General features: G+C 44.0%; 1 protein-coding gene across 2 annotated transcripts in view; it reads right to left on the bottom strand.

Moving 5' to 3' along the window:
• Positions 1 to 14,877, bottom strand: part of Rai14 (retinoic acid induced 14) — a 136,107-nt gene that overhangs the window by 100,682 nt on the left and 20,548 nt on the right. For both annotated transcript variants that reach the window (XM_038322451.1, XM_038322450.1), the window contains one exon: positions 11,522 to 11,603. In XM_038322451.1, the coding sequence (XP_038178379.1) occupies positions 11,522 to 11,557 (36 nt within the window). In that variant the 5' untranslated portion in view covers positions 11,558 to 11,603. The remainder of the gene's footprint in view (positions 1 to 11,521; positions 11,604 to 14,877) is intronic.

Here is a 14,877-nt window from a genome sequence, read left to right as displayed (position 1 = left end):
CAAAAGTCATGTATGGCCTCATCTAGTACAGTAAACACCTTTATATCATTCATCCCTTACCGACTATAGAGAAACTACAAAAACCAGGCATTGTGTTAGGTACCAGAAGCTAGGACTTACTTTGAATTTACTGCATGCCAGGTTTCATCTTAATCTTCATATTGTTTTAAAAGAGATACAGGTCTCACCTGAATTAAAGATGAGACAATTAAAGGTCAGAGCAATTATGGAAATTACTGATATCATATAGATACCAGGGGATAAAGTGATGTGAACAGAAAACAAGCAGACAAAATGAGTAACCAGACTCCAAGGAGTATGGAGAATAAATGATGTCAGGGGCTGGAGATGTGGCTCAGTAGCAAAGATCTTACCTAGCACACACAGACACACAAACACAGACACACACACACACACACACACACACACACACACACTTTCAGCTGCTCAACAACTTTCATGGCTTAGATTTAAATTAGATGAGCCAAACTACAAAGACTGCGGATGACTCAATGCCAATGTTATAATAAGAACTAGAATCTAAAATGATGCCAAAGCTACACAAGTAAAAAAGTTCATCTAATGTAAAACCAAATTCAACAAGCGTAATTACTACCGTAAAACTTAAGCGGGATAAATATAATGTCTTGGTTTTGAGTTCAAATATTTTACTGCACAAATATACAAAAGGAAGCAGCAAGAATCTCTGGTGGGGGTGGGGGAATTAATTATAACCCCAGTTTGAATGAAGAGGGCAATGTGACTACCAGAACGGCTAATTAAATCTCAGCATATGCCAAAAGCAGAACAAGCCTAGGAAGTGAAGATTATTTTTATTGTTATTTTGGAACAAATCTAGAGTTCTGTTCAGAATGCTGGGTCACAGCTTGAGACGTAAGCTGTCACCTAGGTTCAGATGGAACTTGCTGGCCTAATTAAAAACACTCAGATTTCACAATTTCATAAATTGTATGTTGTAGTGGTTTGAATAAGAATGGTCACCATAAGCATACATTTGAATGCTCAGGAGATGTCATTAGGAGGAATGGCCTTGTTGGAGGAAGGGTGTCCTGGGGGTGGGCTTTGAAGTTTCAGAAGCTCAAGCCAGGCCCAGTGTGTCGCTCTCTGCTGCCTGCTGATCCAGATGAAGACTTCTCAGCTCCTTCTCCAGCACCATGTCTGCCTGTGAGGCTCCATGTTTCCCTCTATAATAACGGACTAAACCCCTGAACCCATAACCAAGACCCAATGAAATGTTTTCCTTTGTAAGAGTTGCCATGGTCATCATGCCTCTTCACGGCAATAGAACATTGACAGAATACATGGACTCATGATCATGTAAAGCTAAATTTATAATATATAATTGGAAGACGACATAACTCCGATTTTTTTCAGTGGAGATGAGTTCAGATTATGGTATTTCTCGTCTGTATAAGAAACCTCAAAATTGGAACCATAAATATTACTTGAGCAGACCCACACCTTCTCAGTTTAATTAAATCACGAGATTACTAGCCTTGGAGGAAAATCTTGACTGGAGACCCAGTGTCTCCAGCTGATAACATCCATGAAGAGTTTCCATTCCTAGCCTGGGAAAGGCATTAACCTTCATGGGAAACAGCCTGCTACAATAGGCTTCTGCGAACACAACACTATTAGGCAAGTAGCAACCACAGCTCTGTCTGAGTTGCAAAACCACTCAAAACTTAAGTCACTAAAGATTGAGAACATTCTGTTATTCAACTTTCAAATAAGTGTGGAAATTGCCTATGGAGATGTTAATTGTCTCTAATATCCATTCTCCTTTGCCTCTTGAGGTTCAGCTGGTCTCATGGATGACAGAGAATATGATCACCTGCCTCCCCTTAACTTTCACAAGAGGACAATGCCTTGTACCCCCTTGGGCACATCTTTTAAAAAGGAAAATGTCATACTTCACTTTCTTTAAAACTTAAATGTTGACTATGCAAGACAACAGCCAGCAAGCCCAGAACAGTACTATCCAACATGGAAGTTGGAAGTCTTACAATGGAAGATTTACACCATTTTAAAAAGGCTCTGGGGTCAGGGCGATGGTTTGGTGTCAAAAAGCACTAGCTACACAAAGCCTGAAGATCCACGTTCCACTGCAGAAACTAACATGAAAAGCCAGATGCAGTGGTATATAGCTGTACTCCCAGCATTCCTATGGCAAAACTGGAAAGCAGGGATGGGGGAATGGCCTAAATTCTAGCCAGTTAGCCTGGGGGATACAGTGCAGTGTCAGGAACAGTGAGAGTCTACAACAAGGTAGAAGGTGGGACTGGCTTTCACTCTTCCATACACATACCCATGACGTGGGTCTAACTGTGTGCACTCTCATCTTTCTGTCTCTGCGCCTCCCTTCCCCCCCCCTCTCTCTCTCTCTCACACACACACACACAAAATAAAAAATACACAAACAAACAAACAAATAAACAAACTTGTGATAGCCACGCTAAAATATGTCAACAGAAGCAGGTGACAGAGTTAACTGGTTCATAAACCCAGCAGTCTAGACCATCAGCACTCCGCTGAGGACACAAGATGCCTTAAAAATACTTAACATATTATGATGGGACAGTGTTCAACGTCTTTGAAATCTGCTACATGCTTTATGCTTTTAGTTCATCTCAACTTAAATCAGTACCATTTCAAATGCTCGGTAGACACAAGTGGCTGTGGCTACTGCCAGGCACAGGGCAGCCCTAGAGGGAATAGAGGAGCAGTATAGCTTAGGGCCCAGGGTAGCCCTAAAGGAAACAAAAGGGCTGTATAGCTTGGGGCCCAGTGCAATCCATGCAGGGAACTGTGCTGCAGATCTTTTGGATGCTTGAAAAATTTCACTTCAGAGGAAAACAGAACCACTGTATTTTGGATTTTAGCTTATTATCCCAACATTAGTACATCCAGTGGGTTCCAGAAGGACCTTTCAGCTTCCTGGTTATAGAGGAATTTTCAAAGGATAGGTTCATGAGTTGGCATTTAACTCATGCCACAAACAAAGGCTGAGTATAAATGTTGCCTCCCTCCACCACAAAAAAAAAAAAAAAAAAAAAAAAAAAAAAAAAAGCACCAGAAAACACATTTCAAAGGAAAGATATCCAAGGAGAGTGTGCAGGTCCTTGTTCTTGCTCCCTGTCTGTTCACCTCCAAGCAGAGCAACCCACTGGGTAGCCCAGTGAAGAGCTGGAGAAATCAGCTCAGTGGGCTCCTAAAAGGAGATAGCAAAATGAAAACATTTTCAGGCAGCGATTTTCAAAACAGGCAATGCATCCTCAGCAATGATGGGAACTGGCATATCCTGTGAGTCAGACACAAGGCCCTTCCTCCTTTCCATGGAGGCAGAAATACAAGCAGAAATCAAGCCCTGGCCATCAGTTTTTAAAGACAGCGCTGAACATTTGGCTAATGCTCTCTCTCCATCATATAAACGAATCTGTCCACCTTTATACAGCAAAGATCTTTGTGCAGACACTCCACTCAGGACCTCCATAGTATGATTCAGAAGCAGTTCTTGGTGTCTCATCACCAAGGAGAAATCACACAACAAGTCTGTCAAGCCAGGAAAGATGTAGGGCGACAACGGCCCTCACTGAAAATGATGGTGTAATTCATTCGTGATAAAGAGATAAGAGACAATGGCACGGTGACTCATTTGCTCTGTGGACCGTCGGGTGTTTCCCGAGTTTAGGGGTCAGGGTCTGCACTGCACTTTGGTCTCCAGCTGGAAGGTATCAGGTTTACCGAAGAATCACTTTGGGGTAACGGATAAAGCTGTGATTCAATTAGCCTGCCATGGAGAATCGTCTCTGGCTCCAACAAACAGCAGAAGCAGGGTCTTGGCCTCCCCTTCAAAACTGACCTGAGATAGATATGACTCTCGGCAAGCAAACCATCCAGAATTTTGTAAGATCTCTCCCTACCACGGGGAGAAAAAAAGCACATTGACAATGGTGAACTTGACTGCTGTGAGCAACTTAGATAATATATAAAAAGATTGTACAGCCAGGCTGTGGTGGTGCACACCTTTAATGTCAGCACTCAGGAGGCAGAGGCAGGTGGATTTCTGTGAGTTCGAGGCCAGCCTGGTCTACAAGAGCTAATTCCAGGCTCCAAAGCTACAGAGAAACGCTGTCTCGAAACTAAATAAATAAGCAAATAAATAAATAAATAAAGCCACTGTACAAAATCACTATGCATATTTTTTCTTTGGAGGAAGGGGTATTGCTGGGAATTGAACCCAGGACTTGTATATGTTAGAAATGCTCTACCCTAGCCCACTGTACAGACTTATTTCAGCTTAGGACAGGAAAGACTTTATTTCGGGATAATTTGGAGATTCAAGATTTACAAGCGCTGATGTCCTGTGTGCACAGTGGAAACTACCTTGTAAGTAAAACCCAGTTCCCGGCCTGACGTTCATCCACCATGAGACCCGCACCATAAAAGCGACTTTCAGTCTTAGTTCCTCCGTAAAATGCTATGATTAGATGGCCTCTGCCTGACAGGGTCCGAGGATAAAATGACAGTGTGCAGAGGACGCGCACAGTCCCTGCCCCTGGTGATAACCAGGCAGTACGTGAGCAGACGCCTCAATTAGTAAGTCTGCACTCTCTGACGGGGAGATGGCCTAGTGGGGTAAGGGCTTGCCACACAACTGTGAGGAACCAAGTCTGGGTCTGTAGCATTGCTTAAAAGTCTGGCACAGTGGTACACGTGTGTAACGCCAGCACTGGAGAAGGTGGGGAGCACAGGAGGATCCTGGGAGCTTGCTAGTCAATCAACCTCATCAAATTGGCAAGCTCTGGGATCAGTGAGGAACCCTGCCTCAAAAGATGAAAAAATAAATAAGTTATGAACACTTAATGACATTTGGCCTCTGGTCCTTCCTATGTGTGCTAACAGGCACCTGCACACACATGCACAAACAGACGTATGATAGACACATACGTGGGGGGAGGGGAGAGAGAGAAATTTTTTAAATGTGGGGACTGGAGTGATGGTTAGGAGGTTAAGAGGACTTCCTGCTGTTCCAGAGGACCCAAGTTCAGTTCCCAGCACCGACATCAGGTAGGTTTCAACTACCTGCAATTCCAGTCCGAGGGGACTCAACTCTCTTTTCTAACCTCTGACACGACAAACACGGGCGGGGGGGGGGGGTGTCTGTGTGTGTGTGTCTATGTGCGTGCGCGCACGCGCGCGAGCACACACACACACACACACACACACACACAAATAAATCTTTAAAAAAAAAAGAGGTTTCCTCTGATTTCTATGCATCAGGTTAAGACACTCGCTACAATACTGTCACATTTCTACTTCCTTCTGAGATGAAGGGTAAGGTCTCTAATTGTTGTATTCAGCAGGAAGAGGTGGGGACTGCAGGGTGGTAGTGTCGAACACCTTTAATCCCGGTACTTGGGAGACAGTGGCAGGTAGATTTCTGAGTTTGAGACCAAGCCTGGTCTACAGAGCAAGTTCTAGAACAGTCAGGGATACATACAATATCTGTCAATAAAAACAAAACAAAACAAAAAACCACACCCCCCCAAAAAAATAGAGGTGAGAGCTTTAAAAACTATTCTAGAATAGAAATGTATTATAGAATGAATTGTGTCATGGCCAGAATATTTATGTTGAAGTCCTAAAGCCTCCACATCAGAATGCTACCTTACTTAGATTAAGAAGTAGTTTTTACATTAAAAAAAAGCCTACATAATAATCTAGTTTGAAATGAGGTCAAGAGAGCAGGCTCTAATCCAATGTAATTAGTGTCCTTATCGTAACTAGGAATGTGGACACATAGACGCACACAGCGAGAATGTCAAAGATGAAGCCTAGAACTGAGATAATCCGCCCACAAGCCAAAGGTTCCTGGTATACGCCTGGAGTCCAGGAGTGGCACCCAGCAGGCGCTCCCATACAGCCTTCTCCACACCAGCCCTTCCACAGTTCCAGCCTCCAGACCCAACAGACAATAAATTCCTGTTGTTTAGGCCACCCAGCTTGTAGCACCTTGTTATGGCACCTGGCCAATTAACACAAGGTGAGAGAGATTAGGCAGCAAGAAGATTCTCTGTTTCTAAAGGTCTGACAAGACCTGGAAAGTATGCAGTCCGACAACAACCTTACCAAAGTTCTCTCCCGGTCGGTCTTTACGGAGTCTCCTGTCTCCACCCACCCAATGGGGTTGGTTATCTCTCATACATTACTAAGGCATGTCTCTGCACAAAGAGCTTAGCTTGAAACTGGTCAAAGCTAGTGTGTCTACAGAGAGACCACAATTTTAAATAGTCCATATGTGTGTGTGCGTGTGTGTGTGTGCGCGCAGTGACTCAGGCATCTGTAAGAACTTACGATAAATGACTAAAAATTCCTTGGGAAAAGAAAAAAATACCTTGGCAGCAACAATGGTTCTCGACCTTCATGAGAAGCATAAATCTCAATAGGCAACAGATTCAGAACCTGACTGAGCAGGATGTGTCTGGTTCCTCAAGATTCAGGGGGTGTGAGCATTTCCTTGGCTTAAGACTGCAGCGGACAGGAGCTACTCCATCATGGTATACCATCAATTTAGTCTTTTCTGAATATAGTCACTTTAATGGGGCTGCTCTGATTTTCTCCATGCCAGGTCTGCTGCTTCCTTATTATAATGGAACACATAACTGAGAATAAATCTTTCATCAAAGCAAATACACACCCAAAAAGTAAACTCTGACTCCCTCCGCCACACCGGAATGGCACTTCTTAAGGTTTGTTACAAAGACCTTTCACTCCCATTTCTCATCCCTCAAACATCCACCCATTTCACTCTGGCATTAAAAAGTGTCATTTGAAAGGAAATTCCAAAAGCCAGAGTGTTTTAGCTTGCACAGGGAAACCCCAACCTTTCTGGCCTCATTTCTCATGATGACAGCTGATTTTTCCACACAGAACGACATGCTAGCCGCTGCAAATATTTCAAGAGGTAAAGGGGCCACATGAAACTTGAAGATAAAGGATGTAGATGTATATAGTCAGAAAGGAGGTAAAGAACCAAGATTGGGGCTTGTTTCATAAGCCTGAGCGTCAGCCACTGCATCTGGAAAATAGAATGCATACTTCGGGCTGTTCTTCGGGCTAAAATTCTCACAGCCACACCCCAAACTGAGGCTCTGGTCTGAATTCACCAAGTATTACTATTTTATATGGCCAAGGACAAATGTTGAAATTCAACGTGCTAAGTCGTTGCTCCTCCACCACCCCAGCTTCATCCTTCCCCCACACACCAATCCCCTGGGTTGAAGTTCCGCCTTTAGAGAGCTCCCCAAATTCTCCTACTGTCAAGGCCGAGAGCGTTTGTCACCAGGCTTCACAGTCTGGTAGTCCCCACATCTGGTTTTGGTTTCTGGGCACAGCTGGGCTCACCTTAAAGGTCCATTTAGTATACAATTCTATTTGTGTTTTGTCTTGAGTGTCTGAAGCACATGATGACTCCGCCCCTCCTACTATGGTTTATCAGCTTCTTAGGGTGAGGTGGAGGAGTAGAGAGACAGATTCACTGCATGGCCAAGGCTAGCCTTGAACTCCCAATTCTCCTGCCTTCACTTCCCATGTGTTGGTGAAGTTTGCATCACCACACCCCTATTTTTAGACAACCCTTGCCCTGCCACATTCTGAATTTCTTTTATGTCTTCCTATCTGTGCCTAACTCAACTATCAGGATGTCGCAAATCAAGTTTTTAAAGGAAACTTAAAGAAAAATGGCATCATGGTAGTTTAAATGTAACTGGTCCCCATCTCAGGGAGTGGCACTTTTAGGAGGTATGGCTTTGTTGGAGTGGGTATGACCTTGTGGGAGGAAGTGTGTCACTGTGGGTGCAGGCTTTGAGGTTTCCTGTGCTCAGGATAACTCCCAGTGTCTCAGTCGACTTCCTTTGCCTGCAAGATGGAGGACTCTCAGCTTCTCCTCCAGCGCCGTAGCTGCCTGCAAGCCGCCATGCTCCCTACCATGATGATAATGAACTGAATCTCTGAAACTGTAAGCGAGCTCCCTCAATGAAATGTTTTCCTTTACAAGAGTTGCTGTGGTCATGGTGTCTCTTCACAGCAATAGAAACCCTAACTAAGACAAGTCATCCACTAGGAAAGCACCTCTCTAGCCCCTGTAGGTTAACTGTGGGTGCCAAACATATTTAGAGGTCTGTCTAACCACGGCCCACAGCATCACTCTGAACCCCCACAACATACACATAAGATTGCCCCCAGGAAGTCGAGCCAAGTAGTCTTCCAGAAAGCACACCCCAGACTGAATCTGTATCTCCACAATGGTCCTGGGGCAGCAGAGTGACTTGAAGGCCACCCACGGGCAACTCCTTGCAGCCGCTCTCGTCCTTATTGCTTACTCCTGAATTTTCTTCTCAATGGCCACAAAGTTACCTGGCTGAAACGTGATCACGCCAGTGGGTCACCTGTCTCCTCTTTACATAATCATGCACTTGATCTGCCATCCTTGGCCGCCTACCCTTAGAAACACAAAGAACTCTTTCTTCCCTTTCTTTCTCGCACAAAGACGTGCAGAAACACAGGCTGGCTGATGGCTCAGGACACTCAGGAGATACCACCTGCTTCACTAGGATGGTTGATAGCTTGGAACATTCAAGCCACACCATGCACTTCAGTATAGACTATAGTATGGCTCATTTAATTGAAGATCATTTGTAAACCTATCATCTTGTAACTATGTAACTAGTAATACATACAGACATCTACCGAACACTTCAAAGGAAAAGGCATGCCCTTAAAAAGCAAGCCTCCCAGGTCAACTCACTCCTAGCTCTCAAGGCTCTCTGTAACCCATAAATGATAAGATCTCTCCTTTTTATAATCTTTAAGTTCCTTAGTAGGATGAAGAAGTACTGGCCCGCCATTTGTCCTCTAAACATCAGACCCTGAGACGTGTGTCTGACCCCCATCAGCACACTGAACTTTTTGGATGAAGACCTAAAATCAGAAGAGTAAGAGAGCTGTCCAAGGCCATGAACCTCAATCCAAGTTCAAAGCTGCGTCCTGGATCACACCGGTTCACAAACCCCAATCTCCATTGCACACTCCAACATTCAGGAAAGCTGGGCTTCCAACACTTGCCTGCAAAAAACCTGTATCTACAACTTAGAGCTGCAGGAATCTATAGAAGTTGCTGCCTCTCTCTAGGCTTCAGTTCCTTAATCTGAAAAAAGCTGCTTAATTAGAAAAACACATGAGGTTAGTGGCAAGAATTCCCATCGAGTGCCTAGTGGAATATGGAGTGCCTAGTATAAAAATCTGCTGGAATCAGGGCCGCCATACGTCTGGTTAACAAACGGGACTTTGTCTTGAAAGGGGTTTCTTTTTGAGTCTTTATTCCCTCCATTTGCCTAACTAGTGACAGAGCTTGAGAAAACAACTGGGAATAAATCTGGGAAGCCCTGTAGATCAGGCTGGCTCTATTCAAGCAACTTCCTTTGCTCTCCTCCCCCAAGGCTGCTCCTCGGACATTCCTTCTTCATACTCACTGCCAAAATCAAGACCTTGTTGCTGCCAAATCTCAGAAGCCTTTACTAGTGTTATTATTGTGATCTTTTTTTTTTTTAATTCATGGAAATGTTTTAAATTTTATTTAAAACTGAGATTCCAGCAACACCCTCTCTCTGGCTACCAGTTTAAAAAACTTTTCAACCATTACTATATGAGCCTATCACCCTCCTGCCCTGGTTCAGAGATCACACCCCCTACACGATGAGATCTGGCTACAATAATCTCAATGTGGATAGATGGAAGCAGTCCAAATTCTCTTGGAACAATTTCTTCCCCCTTGGCAGTCCTGGAAATTGAACACAGGCCTTATGAATGCCAGGCAAATGCTCTACCACTGAGCTACATTTCTACCCCAAATTCCCTTATTAGGTAAATTACAGACCGGTATCTCCGGAAATGGGCAAGGCTGTGTACCGCTTGCCTTTCCTCTTTAAGGAAGCCAAAGGTGAGATGCAGGCTTGGTACAACTGGCCAGTGGGGTGAGCAGGGTAAAGTTTTCTTGGGGGAAGGGCATCTGAGGAAGTGACATGACTGGAGCTCTCTGAGGCACATGATTGTGCTACCTGCTCTTGTCAAGTAACCTCACATCCTCTGAGTTAATTTACCTTAGGAGTGAAGTAAACTTTTCTAAAATTTCTTCTTACTTTTTTTAAATTATATTTTTATGAGAAGGAATTTTATAGTCTGGCCTCTTATCAGAGCAGTAAGTATATAGCAACGTGTCATGTCACAGTGTCATCTAAGAGGTAGGTTTAGGTAGGTATGGATGTGTGTGGCGCACTAGCCATACGACGCAGCCTCCTTTAAGGAAAACACAGAACTGTGCCAACCCTCCCAAACAAAATTTATGGCAGAGCACAAAGATCCAGGCTCACCTTTAATTACGTAATCTTAAACATGTAGAGCATGCGTATTTTGAAGGTGACTTATCTGGGCTTCCACCTAATGCTCGTCTACAAATTTCTCTCACGCAACTTGAAGCTTTGAAAATGCAGTCTGAGCCGGGCGGTGGTGGCGCACGCCTTTAATCCCAGCACTCGGGAGGCAGAGGCAGGCGGATCTCTGAGTTCGAGGCCAGCCTGGTCTACAAGAGCTAGTTTCAGGACAGGCTCTAGAAACTACAGGGAAATCCTGTCTCGAAAAACCAAAAAAAAAAAAAAGAAAGAAAGAAAGAAAGAAAGAAAGAAAGAAAGAAAGAAAGAAAAAGAAAATGCAGTCTGTTGCAAGACTCAGATCCCAGCAGTTTAGGAGGTAGGAATCTGTGAAAATATCACTATGCAGCCCCTTGCCATTTGCTCTGATGGGAGAATTCTGACACTTGATCCAATTCTTCCAATCTATGATAGGCATCAAGGGAGAGAGAACCTCAGGAATTTGGGGGGCATGCAGTAGCAGTGAACAATACTGATTCAAGTTTCTTAAAGACCAAGAGGAGCAATGCTGATAATATAATTCCTTAATCACACCACCCTGGCCAAGTGTGGCAAGAGAACACTTAACAAGGCCGGAGGACAGCCATGAGTTTAAGGCTAGCCATTTGGACAGAATAAGATTCTCAGAAGAAAAAAATAAATGACTCATAAACAAAATAAGATATTTTTCTCAAAAAAACCTAAAATTAATTAACAAAAACTATAAATGAAAATTATGAAAATGGCATTGTTAATCAGAATCTTGGCAGGTTTTATAGATTCTTTAATTCAACTGTTCCTCTCTCTACATGACACAGACTTGAGGGATTTCTTACAGGCTGTTCTGAAAGCCGCACACACAAACAGCAAACCTAAAGCATGCTCATTCACCGACGTCACGTTGAGCTGGCGCCTAGTACTTCAGGAATCTGTAGTTTATTAACCCAGCGCCTTATCAGGGCAGGAGCAGGGCTGTTTCTGTAGGCCTGGGGAGCACGGCGGAGCCGCCAGACCGTGAGTCACAGGGTACTTACATCACTCTTTCTGAACTTCGCTTTCAGGCTCTTCATGTTTAATCCATTCAGCCTTCCAAAGTCCTAGGAGATTTGTCAACACCTAAGCAGAGAGAGAGAAAGAAAAATAATGAATGAATGTAGATTGCCAAATAAACACTCCAGATTTTCTTCCCTGATTGGATTACGACACTGGGCATGAGGAGGAGGCAGGGCTGGGTTGGGATGACTGTCAGTGAGCAGCTGGGAAGCAGCGAAGACCATATATGCTCACTCTCCCACTCACGATACGCACCCTCCCGCCGACTGACCTGACACGAATAAATCAGAAGAAGAGAAAAGCTTTTATCTTCCTCATTTACTTTAACTGGCATATAAGGATTACATATTCTTGCCACAGAAAATGTGGTTTTTAGAAACACGTATACATCGTGGAAGAGCAAATGAGCGAGGTAGCCCACACAGCACTCCACACGTTCCTCACTGTGGAACCGTGAGAATCTTTAAGTTCGAGCAATTTCAAGTACACAGACCAGAATTTATAGGAGTCACCAGGCTACAACAGAGCTCCGGAGTCCGTTCCTCCTGTCTGGCAGAAATGTTATCTTGTGATTAGCATTTACTCAATATCTCACCATCAATCCCTGTCAAGGACCACGCTGGTCTTTGCTTCAGGGACTTAGCCGTTTGGATTCCAAACGTTAAAGTTACCAAGCATTAAAAGAAGAACGTGTGTGAGTCACACCTTAACCATCTGGACAGCTGTGGTCGGGGTGGGGTTTGCCCAAGGGGTTCCAATGTTGGAAGTTTGGTGATAAGGGAGGTGATGGAATTATTAAGAGGTAAGGCCTGGTGGGAGGTCTTTAGGTCTTTGGAAGAGAGAGAACGCTGGTTTCTTGGGTTGAGAGTCAACTGACCCTTAAATCTCTGCCTTTCCAGCAATATGAGCTTTGACTTTTACAGGACCTCCCTACATTGACCTTTGCTACAAGGCTGTCTCTAATGAAACATGCCTGTGAACCTCCATAACTGTAAACCAGTAATCCTTCATTCCTGATAGTGTTACCCAGCCACTGGTATTTCGTTATAGAAATAACACCAAACCAATACATGACTTGAAGTAATGTCTTTATATATCCTTCATCTTGCAGTGAAACAGTTGACCTCCTCTTGAAGACAGGAATAACAGAAGGTGATAGAAAGCACAGCTCCTATTGCACGTGCTTTTCATTCCTTATTTTTCCAGTGTTTGCCTCCCTCCCCTGCTCCTCTCAAATGCACAGTGCAGTTGGTAGAAAATGCCAGGAACAACATAATCACCCTCGTAAATACCTCATTCCTCAGGGGATCCACTCTAAACAATACTAAGACTCTCCCAGTTCTTTTTCCTCTTGGAGATCCAGCAACTCTTAGTTGGTGCTGGAAGTCTTCAGCCATCATCACACTTAGGAGACGGATGACATTTCTGCTCGCTAGAAACTGGATACAAGGTTTTCAGAATATATGTGTGTGTGTATGTGTGTGTGTTTTATATATTATACACACAAAGAGAAACCAAGATGCCTGTCTGTCATCGTGAAGCATGCTTTCCTCATTGCCCTATACAGTTTCACAATCGAAACCTCAAATCCAAAGCCTATGTTAAAATACAGTGCAGAATTTATTGTTTTCATTAACCGAGACTAAGAAAAAAAATCAAAGTGCACTTAGGTCAGAAAGGCAAAAATAATCCATGTGAAAGTTCCCACCACGGTAAGTGCTCAATAAACGTCAGTTTCGTTCACTGAAGTAGTAATGGGTGAGCTTCCAACTAGCAGCACGGCTCCAGCCGAGAGCTATGGCATAGTGGGTGAGTGTGCAAGGCTCCAGCTGAGAGCTATGAAACAGTGAGTAAGTGTGCACTGCTCTAGCTGAGAGCTACGGAATAGCAGGTAAGTGTGCAAGGCTCCAGCTGAGAGCTATGGAACAGTGTGTAAGTGTGCACTGCTCCAGTTGAGAGCTATGGAACAGTGGGTAAGTGTGCAAGGCTCCAGCTGAGAGCTATGGCATAGTAGGTAAGTGTGCAAGGCTCCAGCTGAGAGCTATGGAATAGTGGGTGAGTGTGCAAGGCTCCAGCTGAGAACTATGGCATAGTGGGTAAGTATGCAAGGCTCCAGCTGAGAGCTATGACATAGTGGGTGAGTATGGCTCCAGCTGAGAGCTATGGAACAGTGGGTAAGTGTGTACGGCTCCAGCTTGGAATAGTGGGTAAATGTCTAACACTCCTAGCTCTTATTTTTAAAAAATCTTTCAACCCCACCTTGCTGGGGGAGGCTGCTTGTTCCATTTCCCAACTGCACAAACTCCCAAAATAATCACACAGAACTCTGCATCAATTACAATACTGTTTGGCCAATAGCTTAAGCGTATTCCTGGTTAACCCTTATATCCTAAACTAACCCATTTCCATTAGTCTGAGTATCGCCATGTGGTTGTGGCTTACTGGGTAAAGTTCTGTCCCTGGCGTCTGTCTCTGGCGGAGCAACATGACGTTTCCCTGACTCTTCCTACTCTCTCTATGTCTTTCCCAGCCTGGCTATGTTCTGTTAAGCCACTGGCCAAAAGCAGCTTCTTTATTCATTAACCAATAAAAGCAACACATATACAGAAGAACCTCCCACACCACCACCTGTGTTCCCCACATTCTTACTTGAACTAAACATGTTTTATGAGGTCAGAAGTGGGGTAGACACAGGAAGTGAATGACCCGACTCAGCCCTCTCCTGATGATCTCATGGCTGCCTCCAGAAGTCACCCTACAAGTTACCCTCTGATGAACTCTGCTCCAGCCTTGTTGATGCCATCGAGCAGAGGCCTCGGATGAAGGGCATGAAGACAAGGTCATCGTAAAGCATTCAGGTGGCATTTATTTGAGATACAGCGAGGTCTTTCATGGACCTTTCTATCTTGCCTTGGAAAGTGTATAGACTGTAATGACGCGCTATTAATTGCTGAGGACTAAATCACAGAGTATTTAGAATAGGCGTACAATGAACAAAAACCACACTTGTCCAAGAAGGCCTCATTGATAAACCAAAAGTGAGCTGGGTTTTTTTTTTTTTTTTCCATGTGAAAACAGACTACTTTTGGAAGAGATGATAGCAAAATAACAATCATCAAATACTACCAAACCATCACTGGCCTAGGGCTTCGGGACCGACTATTTCTAAACCATGGAAACCATCCTTCAAATTCAGTTCCTTCCACTGTCTCAAAATAGCCAAGGAAGGAGATGAAACCAGTGCAACGGGAAGGGAGAAAAGAGAAGCCACAGCTGGAAAGAAAAAAAAAAAACACAAATTGTGTGGCCCACCAAGGCAGAACCACCTAGCATTCCT

This window comes from Arvicola amphibius, chromosome 3 (assembly GCF_903992535.2).
Source record: "Arvicola amphibius chromosome 3, mArvAmp1.2, whole genome shotgun sequence".
Taxonomy (NCBI): domain Eukaryota; kingdom Metazoa; phylum Chordata; class Mammalia; order Rodentia; family Cricetidae; genus Arvicola; species Arvicola amphibius.
The sequence above is the reverse complement of the archived record's forward strand: the minus strand, read 5'-3'. Positions and strand labels throughout refer to the sequence as shown.